Source organism: Alosa pseudoharengus, unplaced genomic scaffold (assembly GCF_046254945.1).
Source record: "Alosa pseudoharengus isolate Yale_2024_CS ecotype anadromous, Long Island Sound unplaced genomic scaffold, YU_APseudo_1.1 YU_APseudo_1.1_scf_13, whole genome shotgun sequence".
NCBI lineage: Eukaryota > Metazoa > Chordata > Actinopteri > Clupeiformes > Clupeidae > Alosa > Alosa pseudoharengus.
Window position 1 is genome coordinate 12,324,444 of NW_027468598.1, and position 17,829 is coordinate 12,342,272.

The 17,829-nt window shown below is 40.4% G+C and overlaps 1 protein-coding gene across 1 annotated transcript; it reads left to right on the forward strand.

Annotated features, from left to right (window-relative positions):
* The first annotated feature begins 3,806 nt into the window (after nt 1-3,806).
* Nucleotides 3,807-16,295, forward strand: LOC143121315 (multidrug and toxin extrusion protein 1-like). Its single transcript, XM_076281672.1, has 17 exons — nt 3,807-3,956; nt 4,227-4,328; nt 4,684-4,752; nt 6,869-7,017; nt 7,883-7,925; nt 8,061-8,105; nt 8,198-8,295; nt 8,464-8,561; nt 10,923-11,036; nt 11,123-11,190; nt 11,799-11,907; nt 12,200-12,275; nt 12,361-12,430; nt 12,998-13,130; nt 13,283-13,377; nt 13,511-13,591; nt 13,887-16,295. The coding sequence occupies exons 1-17, from the start codon at nt 3,807-3,809 to the stop codon at nt 14,160-14,162; spliced, it is 1,776 nt and encodes a 591-aa protein (XP_076137787.1). The 3' UTR covers nt 14,163-16,295.
* Nucleotides 16,296-17,829: the final 1,534 nt, after the last annotated feature.

Below are 17,829 nucleotides of genomic sequence, written 5' to 3' on the forward strand. Positions count from 1 at the left end.
GAAATTGACAATAAAGCTGACTTTGACAAGGGAAATTTGGTCTCTACATTTATCCCATCCGTGAAGCACATACTAACAAGGAGCAGAGAGCTGCCTGCTACAGTGGCGCTCGGAGCAGTGAGGGGTTGGGTGCCTTGCTCAAGGGCATTTCAGCCGTGGATGAGGGCATGAAAGAGCAGTGCTCAACCACTTCCCCCGCACACATTTTTCCTACTAGTCTGGGATTGAACCGGCAACCTTTCGGTTTCAAGCCCCGAAGCACTAACCAGTTGGCCACGGCTGCCCCAATCACTGCACGACTAAGGTTGTGTACATTTGTTCCTTCATCCAGCACAAACAATACTTTAACCCTGTGCAGACTGCACGTCATCAGTACTGGGGTACCAAAGCGACGTTCAGCGTCGTTCCCGACTTTTCATAATTGGGCACGACACTGGAAATTTGTGGGCTACGACAAAATTGTGGCAAAATTGGGCTGAAATCGTGTAGTCTGCATAGGGCATTAGTTGCAAAATAAAGTCAACCAAAGCGTGCTCAGATGACGTGATAGATGAGGCACTGTTGCTCATCAGTCCATAATCCCCGCCCAGACAATTTCATTGGTCCGAACAGCTCTGGTTCGGGCACAGTTGCTCCTCAACGGAACATTTCCAGACTGAACTTCTCGACCTCAAATTATGTGGGCGGGGCTAAGTTCGGCTGGCTTTCAGGCTAAGACTTTTGAGCAAGATATTTTTGCATTATCACTGAATGGGCATATAGTGAAAGCTAAGGGGGCCAGCTAGCACGTCAGAAAACAAAAACGTTTTTTTATACCACTGACAATGCTCAAAATATAATTACACTTCTGTGGTAGGGCCTAGTGTGTGGTAAGGGTCCCTACAGACAAACCGAAGTATTGCAAACTTTGAAAGTGTAAGGGAACGGGCATGTTTGTTGAATTTGAACCCGGGTCCATGTGAGGACTTGGACCTGAGTGTGGTATGGACACTGCCACTGCTTGCACAGCACTCCCCAAAGCAAGACATTTCTGTCTCCAGTCTGAATCACGACACCCACATCAGCCCATGGATCTTCACTGCGTCATGCCAGCAAGCTATATTTTTCAAAATATTGGGGTTGGCAGTATCATTATCTCACCTTTTAGTTCAACAGTACAGTGTAAGTGGAATTTAGAAGAATTCCTTCCCATCCAGGGTACCAATTATTTAACTACAGTAGTTGTGTCCTCTCTCTCTTGAGGACTAAGACCTTGCACACTTCCCTGAGAACATTTTCCAGTGATGCTGAGATCAGTCTCATAGTTTATAGGATTTCTGAACAAAAAGAAGGACATTGTACAGTCTCTAAGCTGCTTAAGAAAGCTGTCTAAGAATGTGTGTGTGTGTGTGTGTGAGTGTGTGAGTGTGTGTGTGTGTGTGTGTGTGTGTGTGTGTGTGTGTGTGTGTGTGTGTGTGTGTGTGTGTGGAGGGAGGGGATTTGATTAGAGTTTTATGATTTATGTTGATTTCATGTTTAGCAGAGTACATCTATTTTTGGTGACCAGGTAAGAGTATACTGAAGTCATGTTCAGATAGGGACAAGGGCTCCATTATCTCATTATATTTATGTCCATTTTCTTGTGGACACTTTTATTTTATTTATTTTATCTTTTATTTTATCTCTGTACAGCTGAGGGTTCAGTCTGAGTCGCAGGCATATCTCACACCATTATGTGAAGACTGGCTATATCTAAGTGGGTTAGGATTAATAAATGACACCCATTAGAAGGTGTAATATTCTGATAATATTTCATGCATGGTGTCCACTACAGTGGACAGATATTCAAACTTAATTTAAAACTACTGGATTTGCAATATTTACTTCAAACCACCAGTGGAGTGTCTCCTAAAACCTTTATGTACTGTGTGTATATTTGCCACTTGGAATATTGGATCAAAAACCCGAAATGGCGGATGATAGTGGTCATGACAGGTCCCTACAACCTCTGGGATATCAGTTAGTTAATTTTATTCTACATGGTATATGCAGGTAATTTTTTATTATTATTATTAAGTATGTTGTAGGGAATACTTTTATCAAAGTTTTATCAATAATAGTTTTGTACTTTTTTCCCTATGAGTGAAAATGTAACTGTACACCGTAGTGGACGTCATGCACCAATGGGTATATTTTGATTATGAGGGCCACATATGTAAATTTCATAAAATAGCTTCAAATTAATAATGTTATGACATATTTATTATCTAAATCTTATTCAAAACAAAATTGTGAATTGTGAATTGTGAATATGCAATATATTGTAATATATATGTAATATTCCAGTACTAAGATGAGACAGTACAGGTGAAAGTAGGGTTAAACACGATTATGGTCCACTTTATGATAAATAATTCCTACCATGGCCCTTTCAGGGCTCTGTATAGCCTACTGCAGGCAACAAATTGTCTGTTCAACCAATGAGTAATCAGCCGGGGCCACCAGCATGAAAACCTCTCAATTCATGCCCATTGGTTGGCACACACACACAGATACATCCCCCAACACACACACCATTACACCCCCCCCCCACACACAAACATACCATACCCCCCCCATACACACACCATCCATACTTACACACCTACACATGACCCTCTCCCCCATTCATACATACACAAACTGCCACACAAACACATATATATGAACACACATTCACACAGGACTGAGTAGCGGTCATATTTTGTACCACTATGCAGTACATCTAGTTACTTTATTGTCTTAACTAGTTTTACATTTGAATGATTTATACATGATAAATTGTTTATATTGATGGCAATTGAATGGCACCCAGGCTATATAACACCTGTTTTTACATTTAAAAAAAACACATTTACCATTTAATTGAATTTTACCCCTTGATGCGCGGTGTCCACTACAGTGGACAGTATTTTTGTCAAAATAATAAATATAAAAAAAAAAAAAATTGGACATGTTCTAAGTCTTGTTTGGGGGTAAGAAAAAGCTAAGGAAAAAAATCTACCTCAGTGAATTAATAATTCATGCATGAAAGGGATATTGTAATAGTGTATGATAGTGTACTATAAAGTGTTCTGGTGTGATGACAAATCGAGTCTGTTAATTGTAGACTTCTCTGAACTCCTCTCTGGCTAGATAATTAGCCAAAGGAAGCACCTCTACGAGTGTCTTAGGAACTATCAAATAAGCTTTGTGTTACTGCTCTTTCCCTCTATGTGCACAGTTGCAAGAATAAAGCCTTGTCTTCCTAATTGATTACAGTCTCGGAGTAGGTCTCCCAGTCCATAGTATAGTGATCAAAGCTATCAATGTTTAGGTTTCCTGACGAGTGCAGAGGGGACAAAGTTTATTTCCTTTGTGACGAAGGGGCTGGACTGATTAGCCATTACAGTATTGATAATAGTAATAGATCATCAAAGTGTGTGTGTGTGAGTGTGTGTGTGTGTTTGTGTGTTTGTGTGTGTGTGTGCGCACGCGCGTGCGCGTGTGTGCGCGCACCTGTGTGTTTGTTTGTGTGTGTGTGTGTGTGTGTGTGTGTTCTACTCACTGCTGAATGACTGTGGGGAAAAAGTCAACACGGGGCAAAGCACACTGTGGGAAGGGACAGACTCTGGGCTTGAGTTTGACAACGCATTTATTGGTGAGCTTTTAAGTCTTTAAGACTTTGAATCAGTATTACCGGCACCTTACAGCACCTCCTGAAACAGAGGCACAGAGGGGGAGAGGGGACGAAAGGGAGACAGGAGGAGGTTGTGCTGCAGACCAGGGCTGAGGAGAGGACAGACAACATGTCTGTGACCGGAGGCAGCAGGGCTGTGGGGACCTCCTCGCCGGACGAGCCCAGTGCCAAGCTGTTCTGCTGCGGCCCTCTGAGACGCTGGGTCCCTCTGGCCATCCGGGAAGAGCTCTACTACATCTTGCGCATGACCGGACCCCTGGTAAGAGAGGCCAACACTCTGCTTAGGCATTGCATTACAGTTTATACGTCATGTACATGGACTATGTAAACATGTAGTAAATATTTCATACCGTACAGTATATGTGTACTCTCATAGATCCATCTGTAATCTAAATATAAAACAAATAAAAAAGGAAAAGCTAATATTTTTCATGATAAAAAGGCTTCCAGGAATAAAGTGTCTCAATATTAGTGTTTGCATAGATCTGCTATTTTTTCATGTCTGTTTCCATCTGATTTGTCTTGATAGATGTTATACCGTGTTCTGAATTTCCTGACACCATTTTTTGTGACAATGTTCTGTGGTCGCCTGGGGAACACTGTACTGGCTGGCTATGCCATGGCATCAGTGGTGAGTTCCCCCACTGATCATCCACCATACAGTAGTACACCATACAATATCTCATGAGCTATTTCTGACTTAGATTTATATGATCAAATAAAATATGTACTGTATAACAAATAAGTAATGTGATAAGTATAACAATAACAAATATGAACACATTACTTGTAACAACAATTTTACTGTGACAGGATGAACTTCCATCTGAGATAAAGACATATTTGAGAAAATTGTTGAGATAAACCCACTCTTGCCATCTACATGCAATATACTGTATAGTCTATCATGCGCTGAATCTATTCATTTCCTATCTAAACAAAATCACATGTATAAGATATAATGCACTGAATGTTTTGTTTTCCAGATAATAAGTGTATCAACTTTAGCAACAGGAGGGGGACTAATCCTTGCATGTAACACTTTAATATCTCAGGTAAAAATATGCAATCCTCTTTTATACTTCCAACTCACAGTTATAAAACAACACAATTCTACAGTGCAACTTTGACAAATGTTTCTATACTTTTTTATGTCCTGACTAGCACCATAAAAGCCTGACAGATTTGTTTTCACGAAATATGTGCAACAGTACTACTACTGCTACTACTGTAATACAACAAAAATACAGCTATTATTATGACCGCCGCGCAGCGAAGCGGCGGTCATATAGGTTTAGTCAGATTTTTTTCTTTTTTTTCTTTTTCGCATGTCCAAATTTCCGTCAAGGATTCCCGGGACACGAAACTTGGTGGGCATGTAACCCCACATGAATAGCATGGAACCATCGTTTTTCGTTTTGATCTGTAGCCCCCCCGCTGGACTGGACCCCCTGAAAGGAGGGTAGGGCAGACACAGTTTTCTGTGAATATCTCGAGAACCGTAGGGTTTAGGAGGACCATTTTTTTTGTATGTTGATCTCAAAGGGCCATGTCAACCCATTCCATAACCTCATTTCATGTATAGCGCCACCTAGTTAAACACAAAAAAGTAAAAATTAGGTGTTGTAATCGCAGGTATCTGTGACCTTTGAAATTAAAAGTGTAGGATCATTATGACACCCTCTGAATGCACGCCAAGTTTCGTGGAATTCCGCTCATGGGGGGCCACACAATAAATTAATTTATGTTACTATACACCAACTGGCCTGTAGGTGGCCGGAGACAGTTTTCTGTGAATATCTCGAGAACCGTAGGGCCTAGGAGGTCCACCTTTTTTTGTATGTTGGTCTTAAGGGGGCATGTCAACCTATCCCATTACCACTTATTTCATGTATAGCGCCACCTAGTTAAAAATGAAAAGCAAAACATTAGGTGTTTTCATCACAATATCTCTGGCTGACATGGTCGAAACTGCACGAAATTGAAAGTGTAGGATCATTATGAAACCCTCCGAATGCATGCCAAGTTTCGTGGACTTTCGTTCATGGGGGGCCTTACAATAAAATAATTTATGTGTACATTTAGTGACCGTACACCAACAAGGATTCCCGGGACACTGAAAGACCAGGGTACACGAAACTTGGTGGGCATGTAACCCCACATGGATAGCATGGAACCATCGTTTTTCGTTTTGATCTGTAGCCCCCGCGCTGGACTGGACCCCCCGAAAGGAGGGTAGGTCAGACACAGTTTTCTGTGAATATCTTGAGAGCCATAGGGCCTAGGATGACATGTGCATAAACAGATAACACACAAGCACATGCACATTGTGGGCAGCCGTGGCCCACTGGTTAGCACTCTGGACTTGTAGCTGGACTGGGTTGCCGGTTCGAGCCCCGACCAGTGGGCCGCTGCTGAAGTGCCCTTGAGCAAGGCACCTAACCCCTCACTGCTCCCCGAGCACCGCCGTTGAAGCAGGCAGCTCACTGCGCCGGGATTAGTGTGTGCTTCACCTCACTGTGTGTTCACTGTGTGTGTTTCACTAATTACCGATTGGGTTAAATGCAGAGACCAAATTTCCCTCACGGGATCAAAAAAGTATATATACTTATACTTACTTATACATGCACATGCTGTTGGACTGGGCGGCGGTCATATTTTGTACCGCTCTGCGGTACATCTAGTTGCTTTTGGTACTACAACTAATAATGTTTACCTAAAATTATACTGCAATTCTCCAGAGCTTACAGATACTAAGATGCACCCTGCTGCTGAGCTGTGTGTGTGTGTGTGTGTGTGTGTGTGTGTGTGTGTGTGTGCGTGTGCGTGTGCGTGTGTGTGTGTGTTTGTGTGTGTGTGTGTGTGTGTGTGCGTGTGTGTGTGTGTGTGTGTGTGTTTGTGTGTGTGTGCGTGTGCGTGTTGTCCTGCTGCTAAGCTGTGTGCCATCTCTTACTAGGGAGGTTGGCGCTGTCATGTATGTTACTGTAGGTCAGCCCTTGGGTACATGTCACTGATTTCGGTTGTTAGGGGTTCATACATACTTGGAGATGTAAGCTTTGCCGTGAATAAAGCTCTCTGAGATTTCTGACTTGACTACTGACTGGCTGAGACTTTGTTTAACTGATTGCTAAAAACCTAGACCGATGGTGTATGTGTTTGTTCTCTGCGCAGACGTTTGGGGCGAGGAACCTGCTGCGTGTGGGGGTGATCCTGCAGAGGAGCGTCCTCATCCTGCTGTTCTTCTGTCTGCCCTGCTGGGCACTGCTGGTCAACACCCAGGCCATCCTGCTGGTGCTGGGACAGGACCCCGAGGTGGCCAGGTAACCAGCACTGGACATTCAAATCTCAGATCAGGAGGAAGTTTAGGAAATATGTTTGTGCACTATTTGCTGATGTAATGCTAAAACATCAAACAGTTTGAGTTTCCCCCAGCTGTGAAAACAGAATGTGTGTTTGGAGATGGACATCTGGTTTTAGGGGACATAAATAAATATAATGCTGTGGGAAAAAATCCTGAGTTTACAGTTTTTCTCGGTTGCTTTGGTGCATGTTTCGTGCAATTAGTGCTTCTTTTTTTGTCTCAAAAGCAAGTATTTATGCCACTGAAACTGTCAGTGCAATCAAAATGACAAGTCCTTACACCATTGTTTATATCAAGATAGTCAAACTGCTTTGTCTTGTTGTCAATATGACAGTTTACTCTGTAAGTATTTTCTAATGAACAATGAAAGGCTTTAACAGCATTGTGCAAATGAAAAATGACCAATATACAGTAAAACATCCCTTGGTCAGAGCTGTGTGTAGACATTCCTGTCTATCAGGTCACACATACAGTATAGGCCTACGTATATATGCTAAACAGACTATCTGACTATCTAAGTCAAGACTTCTGATCTGAGAAATGTGTCAAAATGACTTAGAAAAACTGTAATCACTGTTTAAGTTTTGAGGGGGTCCTTTGAAATTAACTACAGTATGTAAAATTAAAAGTATGTACACTGCACAATTATTGCTGTCATATATATAGCCCATTGGATCACATAGCCTGCGAGCTAATCCAGTTGCACCTTTCAGACAGAAAAGGCTTTGAAATGTATGAATGGAAGTTACTGAATGGTCCAAATGACCATTACATTTAACAATACAATATAGCATGCATACAGTATGCTCTATATTCTCTTGTAGGATAGCGCAGATCTATGTGATTGCAGTGTTACCTGCTGTTCCGGTAAGGTACAAGACACTACTGTAGGTCCTATCTACAATCAGTAAAATAAAATAATATTGTTGGTATCAATAATGCAACACTCACTTTTGATCTATCTTCCTTATTAACCTGTTGCTGTTTTTTTTTAAATGACAGGCAATTTTCTTACACCTCTTGCTGGTAGCTTATCTTCAAAATCAGGTATACCCCATGTACAGTGAAACTCATCATCAGTCATACTGTACATGTCATTGTTATTTACATGTGATATTTTCTTTTTCTTTTGGTTGTAGGGTGTAATTCTGCCACAGGTCTACATGAGTGCAGTCGCAGCTGTGGGCACCTTGCTGATAAACTATATTTTAGTGTCCTGGCTGGACCGTGGGGTCCCGTAAGTGCACTCCCCATTCATATAACACAACTGACAATGCAAATGGCAGTCAGTCAGTCCCAACAGAAGCTAAAAGATTTTAATTTCATCACTCATTTTCTCTCTCTCTCTCTCTCTCTCTCTCTCTCTCTCTCTCTCTTTCCCTCTCTGTTTGTTTGTGTGTTTCAGAGGTTCTGCTGCAGCCAACTCAGTTTCTCAGATCATCAGCTGTATTCTTTTATTGTCTTACATAATCTGGAGGAAGCTGCATGTTAAAACCTGGGATGGTAACTATAAGACTTGCCATTGTACCACATCAGTGAATTCAGAATTCAGTTAACCCTACCTAATCACATTCCTTCCATCGGTAAATTAGTTCAATAAAAAACACATCTTAAAGTAAGACAAAGCTGTAGCTTTTCTATCATGTGTATTGGTATAAAAAGTATTATAAGATATATAATACCAGATATTGTGGTCACAGTAGCAACTATTCAAAAACTTGGTTGTGCTTTCTGGGTATGCCTTTGTGTGGCTATATTACCATGGTTCCATGTGATCATGTAATGTGTTCAGAGCATCCTAAAGAGAGAGCAAGGGGGGTGATGATGACAATTGGGCAGGGATAGAAGGTTGCATGGGGTGAGTAAAGGAGCTAAGGAGCTAAATCTGATTTATCTAGTATCATAACATAGTCTAGGTAGAGGAAGGGTGGAGTGAGAAGGCAGTGTGTCATTTCTCAGAAATAATGACCAATCTGTACATCTGCTTTTTTCAGTTGGTATTTCATATTTTTCTTGTGCAACTAAAGTCAGGGTTTTCTCACCTTTGCATTCCCTTTCTGTTTAAAACTGATGAAAAAGGTCAGGCTTCTTCAGTGGCGTAACAAGTCCATGGCGGGCCCAGGTGCGAAAGCGCTACGCGGGCCCCATAGTGCCATATTTCACAGATTACAATTTCAAATAAAAAACACACGACTACATAGGACCTATTACATGTGAAAACATTAAAAATTATTTTATTAACAGCCTGCAGGCCAGGGTAATCTAATATTAGGCTACTGCATTAACATCAACTCGCATGGAATTATGGGAACACTCAATGCGCTCAATGCGCCTCTTCAACCCTCTGCTGAAGCGTAGATTGCTTGCTTATAACCTCGCACTGCGCAGAAACAAAACTTAATGTAGCCTAACTTATTTAACCGTGCAGAAACCAAATAAAATAATTAATATGCATACAATCCCCAATATGCGCGAATTAGGCCATTAGAAGAAGGCCATCTTTCGTTGTGCAAAATCGTCAACGATGTTCCCAATATTTAATGCTGGCTCTCGTATTTTCAATGGACAGGATAGCTAACCCACTGAGCCTCTCCTGCCCCATGCTGCTCCTTAATAAGTTTGAGTTTGGAAAAAGATCGCTCAGCTGTTGCCACAGTCACAGGCAATGTCAGAAACAACATGAGAGCAGTACACACTTCCCCGAATGTGGATGTTACACTGTCATAATCTACCACCAGCATTTTGGCAAGTTGAAAAATAGATGACTTCTGTGAAATGTCCCTGCTATAATGGTCTGACAAACGTCTTGCCTTTTCAAGCAGTTCATCATCACCTGCAAGTTGAAGGGTCAGGACGTAAAGACTCAAACACATGACAAGTTTCCCGCATACTTGCAAATCTTTGGGAGAGCTGACTGATTATGATGTCCAGAGTTGCATTAAAAAGTATCTCTCTGCATCGGTTAAGCGCTCATCTTCCGATAGTTCGTCAAAGTGACGCTTCACTCTCCGTGCTCTAACATTCTCAAAAAAAAGAAGGCAGGGCGGGGGTAGCGACGGACCCCGGGAGGTCACGGGCCCTGGTGCAACTGCACTTGCTGCACCTACTATAGTTACGCCACTGGGCTTCTTTCAATGAGAACATTAGTGCAATATAAGACTTCACTCTCCTTACTGGAAGTCAGTCAGTATGGCATCGTAATGAGTTTGAAACTGATATTTTAAGGCAGAATAACTACACTGTGTTGCTTCAAGGATTTGAAGAAAGTCATATTAGGATCCTCTAATCAACAACCACACCGTCACATTTCACAGGTTAATAGAATTTCTGGAAATGAATAGAAGTGGAGTGCAAAACCCAGCTTAATTGTCAGCCTGGCTTTTTCAAAAGATTTGTGTTGACACTTCAAGCGCTGCACATCCACCATCAGAGAGTTCTCTGAGTAGGTGAAGCAGATTTGTTGTTGGCTCCACTCTCCCATGAACTTTTTTTCACTATTAGCATTCCTATATGGCATCCCACCTGACATCATGCAGACAAGTCCCGGCTGGGCTTTAAAGCCGTGTGACGGGAATACGCATCAGCGTCGGACCACAGACAGGCACCCATACGTGTTCATCTCCTTAAGCTGTTACTTTTTGTCAGGGTGGTCAGAGGAATCAAATGCAGATTACCTGACACTCCCTGACACTTTTTCCCTTTGGAGATTGAATCGAGGATCTGTCACTACAGAGATGTTTTATTCAGGAGCAGTGTGCCATAGATCAACATGGGCTGCTACTACATAATATGCCAAAGCAAACTTTGCAGAATAATCAGATAGGCTACTGAAACTGCTGAAAGTTAATGCTTCTCTCTTGCAAGGCTGGACCATGGAATGCCTCCAGGAGTGGGGCTCTTTTATGAGGCTGGCCATCCCCAGTGCCTTCATGTTTTGTCTAGAGTGGTGGGTGTATGAATTTGGAGGATTCTTTGCCGGTCAGTATAACTCAGCACCTTGACGACAGTTCATACATTCATATCTTATCTGTGTTTAATGAGACCCTTTTTTTGCCCTCTCCCAGGTATGTTGAGTGAAGATGAATTGGCGGCACAGCACGTGGTCATGATGCTAGGGTTTCTAAATTATATGGTAAAGACCTATAATTCAACAGTCATTTTCTCAGTCTGCCTTCATGATCACAGATTACATTTCTGTCACAACCACTCTTACTTAACTGCCATTACATTGACATTTCAGAGGAGAGCAACACATTTGTATCAAATTAGAGTAAATCTTTTAATAATGGTGATATATTTGTGTTTTGTTTTTCTGTGTGTTTTGTGTACAGTGCACTTTGTACCATAATTATTTGAGGCTTTTATATGTGTGCGCCAGGGTTCGTGATTGAGAAGGAAAATGTCTGTGAGGTTGCTGTAATTGTGATCAAAGCTAAAGAGAAACATAGTTAAGGTTACAGTAACTTCTCACCCATAGAAATCTCACGTAATCACATTTCTTTTCATCTTCAAAGTTAAACCCTTAACGTGTCAAACATTGAATTACATTTTTGGGGCAGTTTGGGGTCTCACTCGGTTAAATCTGGTAATTGAATAGTGAAGTTAAACATTAGATTTTTACAATATCAACATGACAAAGCATGTTGCATATTTAACCCTGAGAACTATGTTGAACATTCTTAGAATCTTTCTGTGACTCCAGGGTTCCAGGTATTGAAGAGATGTGTTGTCTTGCCTTAGATTCCTCTAAGCATTCAGGGAGCCGCGTGTGTGCGTGTGGGGAATGCACTGGGTGCTGGAGATACCAATGGGGCCATCAGAACCAGTAAAATATGTCTTGCCCTCACAGGTCAGCTCCATTGCTTTTCATTAGTGATTAGGCCTACATATCTCTTCCACTTTGTTGTCACTTATGGTTGTCTGTCTCGTCCTAACATGTTGTCTATTTATTGTGCTATTGTATTTTATGTATTTCATGTATTTTAATTATTGTATGTCATGCACCTTGAGACCAAAGCAAATTCCTTGTATGTGAAAACCTACTTGGCAATAAACCTGATTCTGATTAGTTCTTAGCAATTAAACGTTCCACATTGCTGTTTTCTACTGACCACGGCCTCACCATACCTTTTCATTTACAGCTGTGTTTGCGGTGTTTCAGGGTGTTATTCTAGCCTCCACAAAGTCAGTCATTGGCTTTATTTTCACTTCAGATGAGTATGTCAGTTACAATATTTTGTCATTTAAAATATAAAAAATCAAAGACAGCTTTTTCAGACATGTTTTTCTTTTCTCTTTACAGGAAAATTGCAAAGTTGGTCTCTGGAGTTCTCAATGTTTATTGTTTCTCACAGTTCTTAGATGGACTTGTGGTGAGTGGTGCCACTAAACTGATTAGTGTAAAAGACTGAAGCCTTTGAACCTTTGGGCTCCAAGCTTTCTAAAACTTCTGAAACCCAGCAATGGCATCATTAAATAATTGATGAATTTGATGACTATTATTAAAGACACTCATGTTCATCCTTTCCACTCCTACATAGCAGTTAATTTGAATTCCAGACTTGGAGTGATACATCATCAATATTTTATATCAAAATTAACATTTTTTTCTACTGAGGAAAAACAGAACAGAAATGTGTGCAGTGTCCTACCCATGTGTGATGCGTGTGGACACACTGTATTGGGGATGTGTGTGTTGTGTGTGTACACTGTACTGGGTATGTGTGTGTTGTGTGTGTACACTGTACTGGGTATGTATGTGTTGTGAGTGTACACAATGTATATACTGGATATGTGTGTGTTGTGTGTGTACACACCGTATGTACTGGGGATGTGTTGTGTGTGTTGTGTGTGTACACACCGTATTTACTGGAGATGTGTGTGTTATGTGTACGTATGTACTGGAGATGTTAGATGGTTGTCTGTCTTCCTCTCCCCAGTGTGTGTCTATGGGTATTCTCCTTGGTGCAGGACGACAGAGGATAGCTGCTGTGGCTAATCTCTTTGGCTACTACTGCATAGGGCTTCCTGTTGGAATTGCACTTATGTTTACTGCAGGACTACGAGTGGCCGGTTTGTTCACTCTGTTCTCCCGATAATTATCTTCCCAAAATATTCTTGTGAATTAAAAGCAGACAAAAAAAACGACAACAGCACCATAACATCCATCCATCTATCTATCTATCTATTTATCTATCTATCTATAATCATCTCTCTCTTTACAGGCTTTTGGCTCGGCCTGTTGATCTGTGTCTGTGTTCAAGTGACATTTTTCCTCACTGTCATCTTCAAAATGAACTGGAAGATTATAACCAAGGAGGTATGCCCACGTTTCTCAATGTCACTATTAGCATTGCATGTCGGACAGGGGAAGAGGTTAACAATCGACAGACTATAGTAATTCAGTGAGAGGATATGTAATCCAGCAGTTCACTGAGGTTGTGTTGTTGCAGGCAGTCACACGTGCAGGGGTGAATGTCTACGCAGACCTTATGCCTAGACATGAACAGCTTCCCCTGGAGAATAACAGAGAGGTTTGTGTTGTATCTCTGATGTGATGTAACATCTACTGACACCCTTTAAGAGCTATAGAGCAGTGGAAAAAAGTGAGGCCCCATTTCTAAGTTGACAACTGAAATGATACATTACATAATCAGAGAAACTTGCAGCTTATAATGACATTTCTGAAACTTATTTTCACGTTAAAAATCTTTTAAAAAGTTTTTTTGTATGACATGTTTCACATACTATGATCAGGCAACACATTTTCTATTCCACTAATAAATGTCATAGCATGTAAACACAAATAACTTGTTTCCTTTGAGACAGACAGAGAACGGCCATGGGTCTGTGGTGCTGCAGGAGGGACAGAAGGCTCACGGCAGTGAGAGGCGGCAGCCTGCTGCTCTGCTCTCCCCCTCTCAGCTCCTCCTCAGGAGAGGCCTCACTGTGCTGACTCTCCTCCTCATCCTCGGTGTGGGAGTCACTGTCCACCTCCTCCTGCCTCTACCCGAGTCCTCCTGGAGCTCAAGAACCAACAGCACCATGGACACTGGAAACTGGACCACTGCCAACCCACTGGAACAAAGTACAATGCTGATGTAGACCAAAGGGATTAGGCCAGACAAGATGCTAAATATACATATGTACAGTATACTTGTGCCTATGGCAAACTACTCTTTTTTAAAATAAACTTTCCAAGTTTCACCTATAGCACTTATGAGTTGGTCAAGATGTAACTCAAGATGTATATGCAACATGAGTGAAACTTTTAAGAGAGAAGTGATTCCGTGAAATTGGTGCCTTTTGCGTCCCTAACAAATAATCAGTTCTAAAGTTGCTTTAACCACAAATAAATTTGTAATGTAAAAAATGTAATGTTACTAATAGATCATATGCTCAATATAAGACCAAGTAAAAGCCAATGAAATATCATTTTAAATAATTAAAATCACATATTATATGCTATGGGTAAGGATTTTGGCATGTCTCTCGCGAGTTGTTCTTTTTCAACAGGACTTCTCTTTTATAAAATGTTGGTAAAATTATACAATTTTCACAGTTGTATATTGTCTCAAGTGTAATCTCATTGTTAAGCAATGGTTTTGACATAAATAGATATATTTTCTTAGAAAATAATCATTTTTAGCCTGACGAGCCAGACTCACATCAAGATGTAGGGTCTGGGAACTTACCATAGGCACTGCTCAATCCGAGGGGTGGGATAAACGGTTGTCTTTCAAATTTCCTCTGCACACAATAGGATAGCGCTACAACCGGCTACAACTCATGAGTCCCATGCATTTTCCCACCAGCGGAGCTAGTTGACTGATCAAACTTTTGCCAATTTAAAAAAAACTTATCTCGAGTCACGATTCAAAGACCGCAGTTCTCCAGCAGCAGCATCCATCTTTTTTGTTTTCAAGTAGCAGGAAATTCGCCGTCGCCGACTCTATACACGGTGTGATTGGCCTGATAGAAGTTTCATTTTTCCAGCTCGCAAGCCAACGAAGAGTTGCTAGACTACCCTGGCTGCAGATTACGTTTTCTGCTGCTAGGGTAAGTCTAGATATCTAGGCTAAATCATTTTAGCATTGTCCCCTAATTTCATATCAGTCCTGTTACTATTACCAAAAAACATAAAACGATGGTACAAACCAGAAGTGACATACTTTTTAAGTGACATCATTGAGAGGACGGAAATTCCACAGTGTAAGCAAGGCTAAGTTTCTCTCTTCTTAAATGTCCTATTTTTCATGTTTTATCAGGGTTGGGAGAGAGGGGCCAGCATACAATATCAGTCCTGTTACCATTTGTTAAAGTGTACATATAAACAAATGTATTAATACTGATATTACCAATATCTAGAAGTGATAAACTTTCAGATTACATACCATGTGCCTTCTTAGCCTTGACCTGTTAGCTAGAAATGAGCAATTTAGCATGAAATCATCAGTCTTGTTACCATTACTCCTGTTACTATCCTACAATATTCTATGTCATAAGTAAATGGTAAAACATAAATGCATAGCTTGAGATGGCCCAACACAATTTCTTGTCATGTTAAGACGTGTTAATTTAATGGGCATTGAAAAAAATCAGTTTGAAACAATTATATTTTTCACATTTTTAAAGTTGAAAAGGCACCGATTTTGTGGAATGAGAGATAAGTAAATAAAGATAAACTGCAATCTTAAAAATGATACAATAATTGTTTTATTCTGAGGGAATAGCGAATGCTCTGCTGGGAGAGGAGATGTGGAACTGCTAATAATGTTGACCAGATGGTATACATTTGAAATATGCTACATTTATTTATGTATATTTTGATGAAATATGCTTATAAGAATTTTTTTTAAAAGAATTTGGTTATTTCATAACCCCTGTACCCAGTGTGTATCGATGGGATGTGTACTCGTTTTACTAGATTGTGGGCTCATTGGCTAAATTGTGCTCTAATTTAATTTTTCTGCAAAATGAGCGCACAGTAGTTGATGGACATTATGTATTGCCTTTCTTAACTGTATTTCATTTCAGTTCTACAAAAAAAATGATATTGCTGCAATGTCATGCAATGTCAATGCAATCATACCAAAGACATGTCATTTTTTATATTTTTGATATGTTGCTGGGTGGATCATAAACGCCCCCAGCAATGAAGAAAAGTGATTGATAATGACTGACTGACTATTATTGTGTTACATGCTTCAAATGTAAAGCACTTTGAGCTGGATTCTGTGTATGAAAGGTGCTATACAAATAAAGCTTATTATTATTATATTATTATTATTACAAAGATGAAAGACAAGATTGGTAATGAAGTGACATATTACTTAATTTCAACAAATTACTTACAGTTTTTTTCAATCGCTAACAAGTGCTTACCCATACTTCAGATACTATTTCTAAACTCTTAACACAGACTCACACCTACAAAACACAATTGGCCAAATGGATAATTTTCTTCTCAAAAACACATTTTGTTAAAAACTCTTATTTCTCTGCACACACTAACTTTACCAAAACACTGGAAATCTGACTCAAAATGAAATTATTATGTCAAAGAATAACACTTGTTTTCACTTCACAAGGTACATGCAGTCAATCAAAGTACATCAGGTTTCAAAATACTGGCTATTGTTAACATTACAAAAACTGCATAGACTGTTATGTTTCAGTTTTACAGGTACATGTATTTGCATGCAAAACATGCAATCCACCGTTTTTACACTAAATTTCTTGGTTGGGAACTGTATGTCCACATGTAATGTTCACATTCAACTGTATCTGTAGCATTACTGTATCTAATCTCTGCGATCTTCAGAGTTAGGCCATATGTTTTCATCAACATCGCATTGATTACATGGTAAATGATAGTGGCACGGATTTCATCACTGACAACTGTTCTTGCAGCCTTTGGAATGCCACGACCACGCATTCTTACACCTCTACCTTGCCCTCTCCTTGGGCCTGCTCTTCTCCCTGACCCTGCTCCTCTCACTGCATCTCTCACTGGGCCTGCTCTTCTCCCTGGGCCCCTTGTTCTTACTCTTCCTCGTCCATACATTACAGTGTTGGTCTTTTTCTGTTTCTGTTTCCAAAAACATCACTCCTCAAAGTCCTCCTTTTACTGTACTGTATAAGTGTCAATGTAATAGAAAAAATAACCCCTGCCACTGAGTCTAAGCCAGACTGGAATCAGCTGTGTTTGGCCCAATTTACCCAATATAAATCAGTTGTGTGTCAATTATTCAATTTTTTGTTTATTATCAGCTGAAATATATTGTTTTTGAACTGATATCATTGCAGAAGCAGAGGTTTTTATACTGTATCTAAGGTTTGGAATATTGTTTTTGCTATTGTGGGATGTTGTGTGTTAACATTCGTAAATACTACAAAAACAATCCATAATTTTGTTGGGAGGTACAGCTTGTCTGTTAAGAAAATGTAAGCATTGTGGAAATGTGTTCACTGACTGCATATCGTGTGAAAACGACATGAAATGTGTGAATGGTATGGCCACAAAAGACTGATGCTGTGCTAATTGTGTTTAGAGTTTTGAAAATGTGACCACTGGTTGGACAATTGCTTGTTAGCGACTGAAAAAAACTGTAATTAAAGGAAAGAAGTCGACCAAGTGACCTTGTACAGCTTACAATGGACTGGAATGGGCCTACATTAACAGAAATGTTTAGTCATTACCTTTGTTCATTCTGGTCTGCCCATGACAGCACAGAGTTAAGTCACCGACATGTGAAAGACGGAGTCTCCT

Bases quoted from the DNA above. Each gene is read 5' to 3' on its own strand.
- LOC143121315 (XM_076281672.1), top strand. From the start codon at position 3,807: ATGTCTGTGACCGGAGGCAGCAGGGCTGTGGGGACCTCCTCGCCGGAC. The intron at 11,037-11,122 runs GTCAGTATAACT...GCCCTCTCCCAG, and splicing joins ATTTGGAGGATTCTTTGCCG to GTATGTTGAGTGAAGATGAA. The intron at 11,191-11,798 runs GTAAAGACCTAT...GTCTTGCCTTAG, and splicing joins TAGGGTTTCTAAATTATATG to ATTCCTCTAAGCATTCAGGG.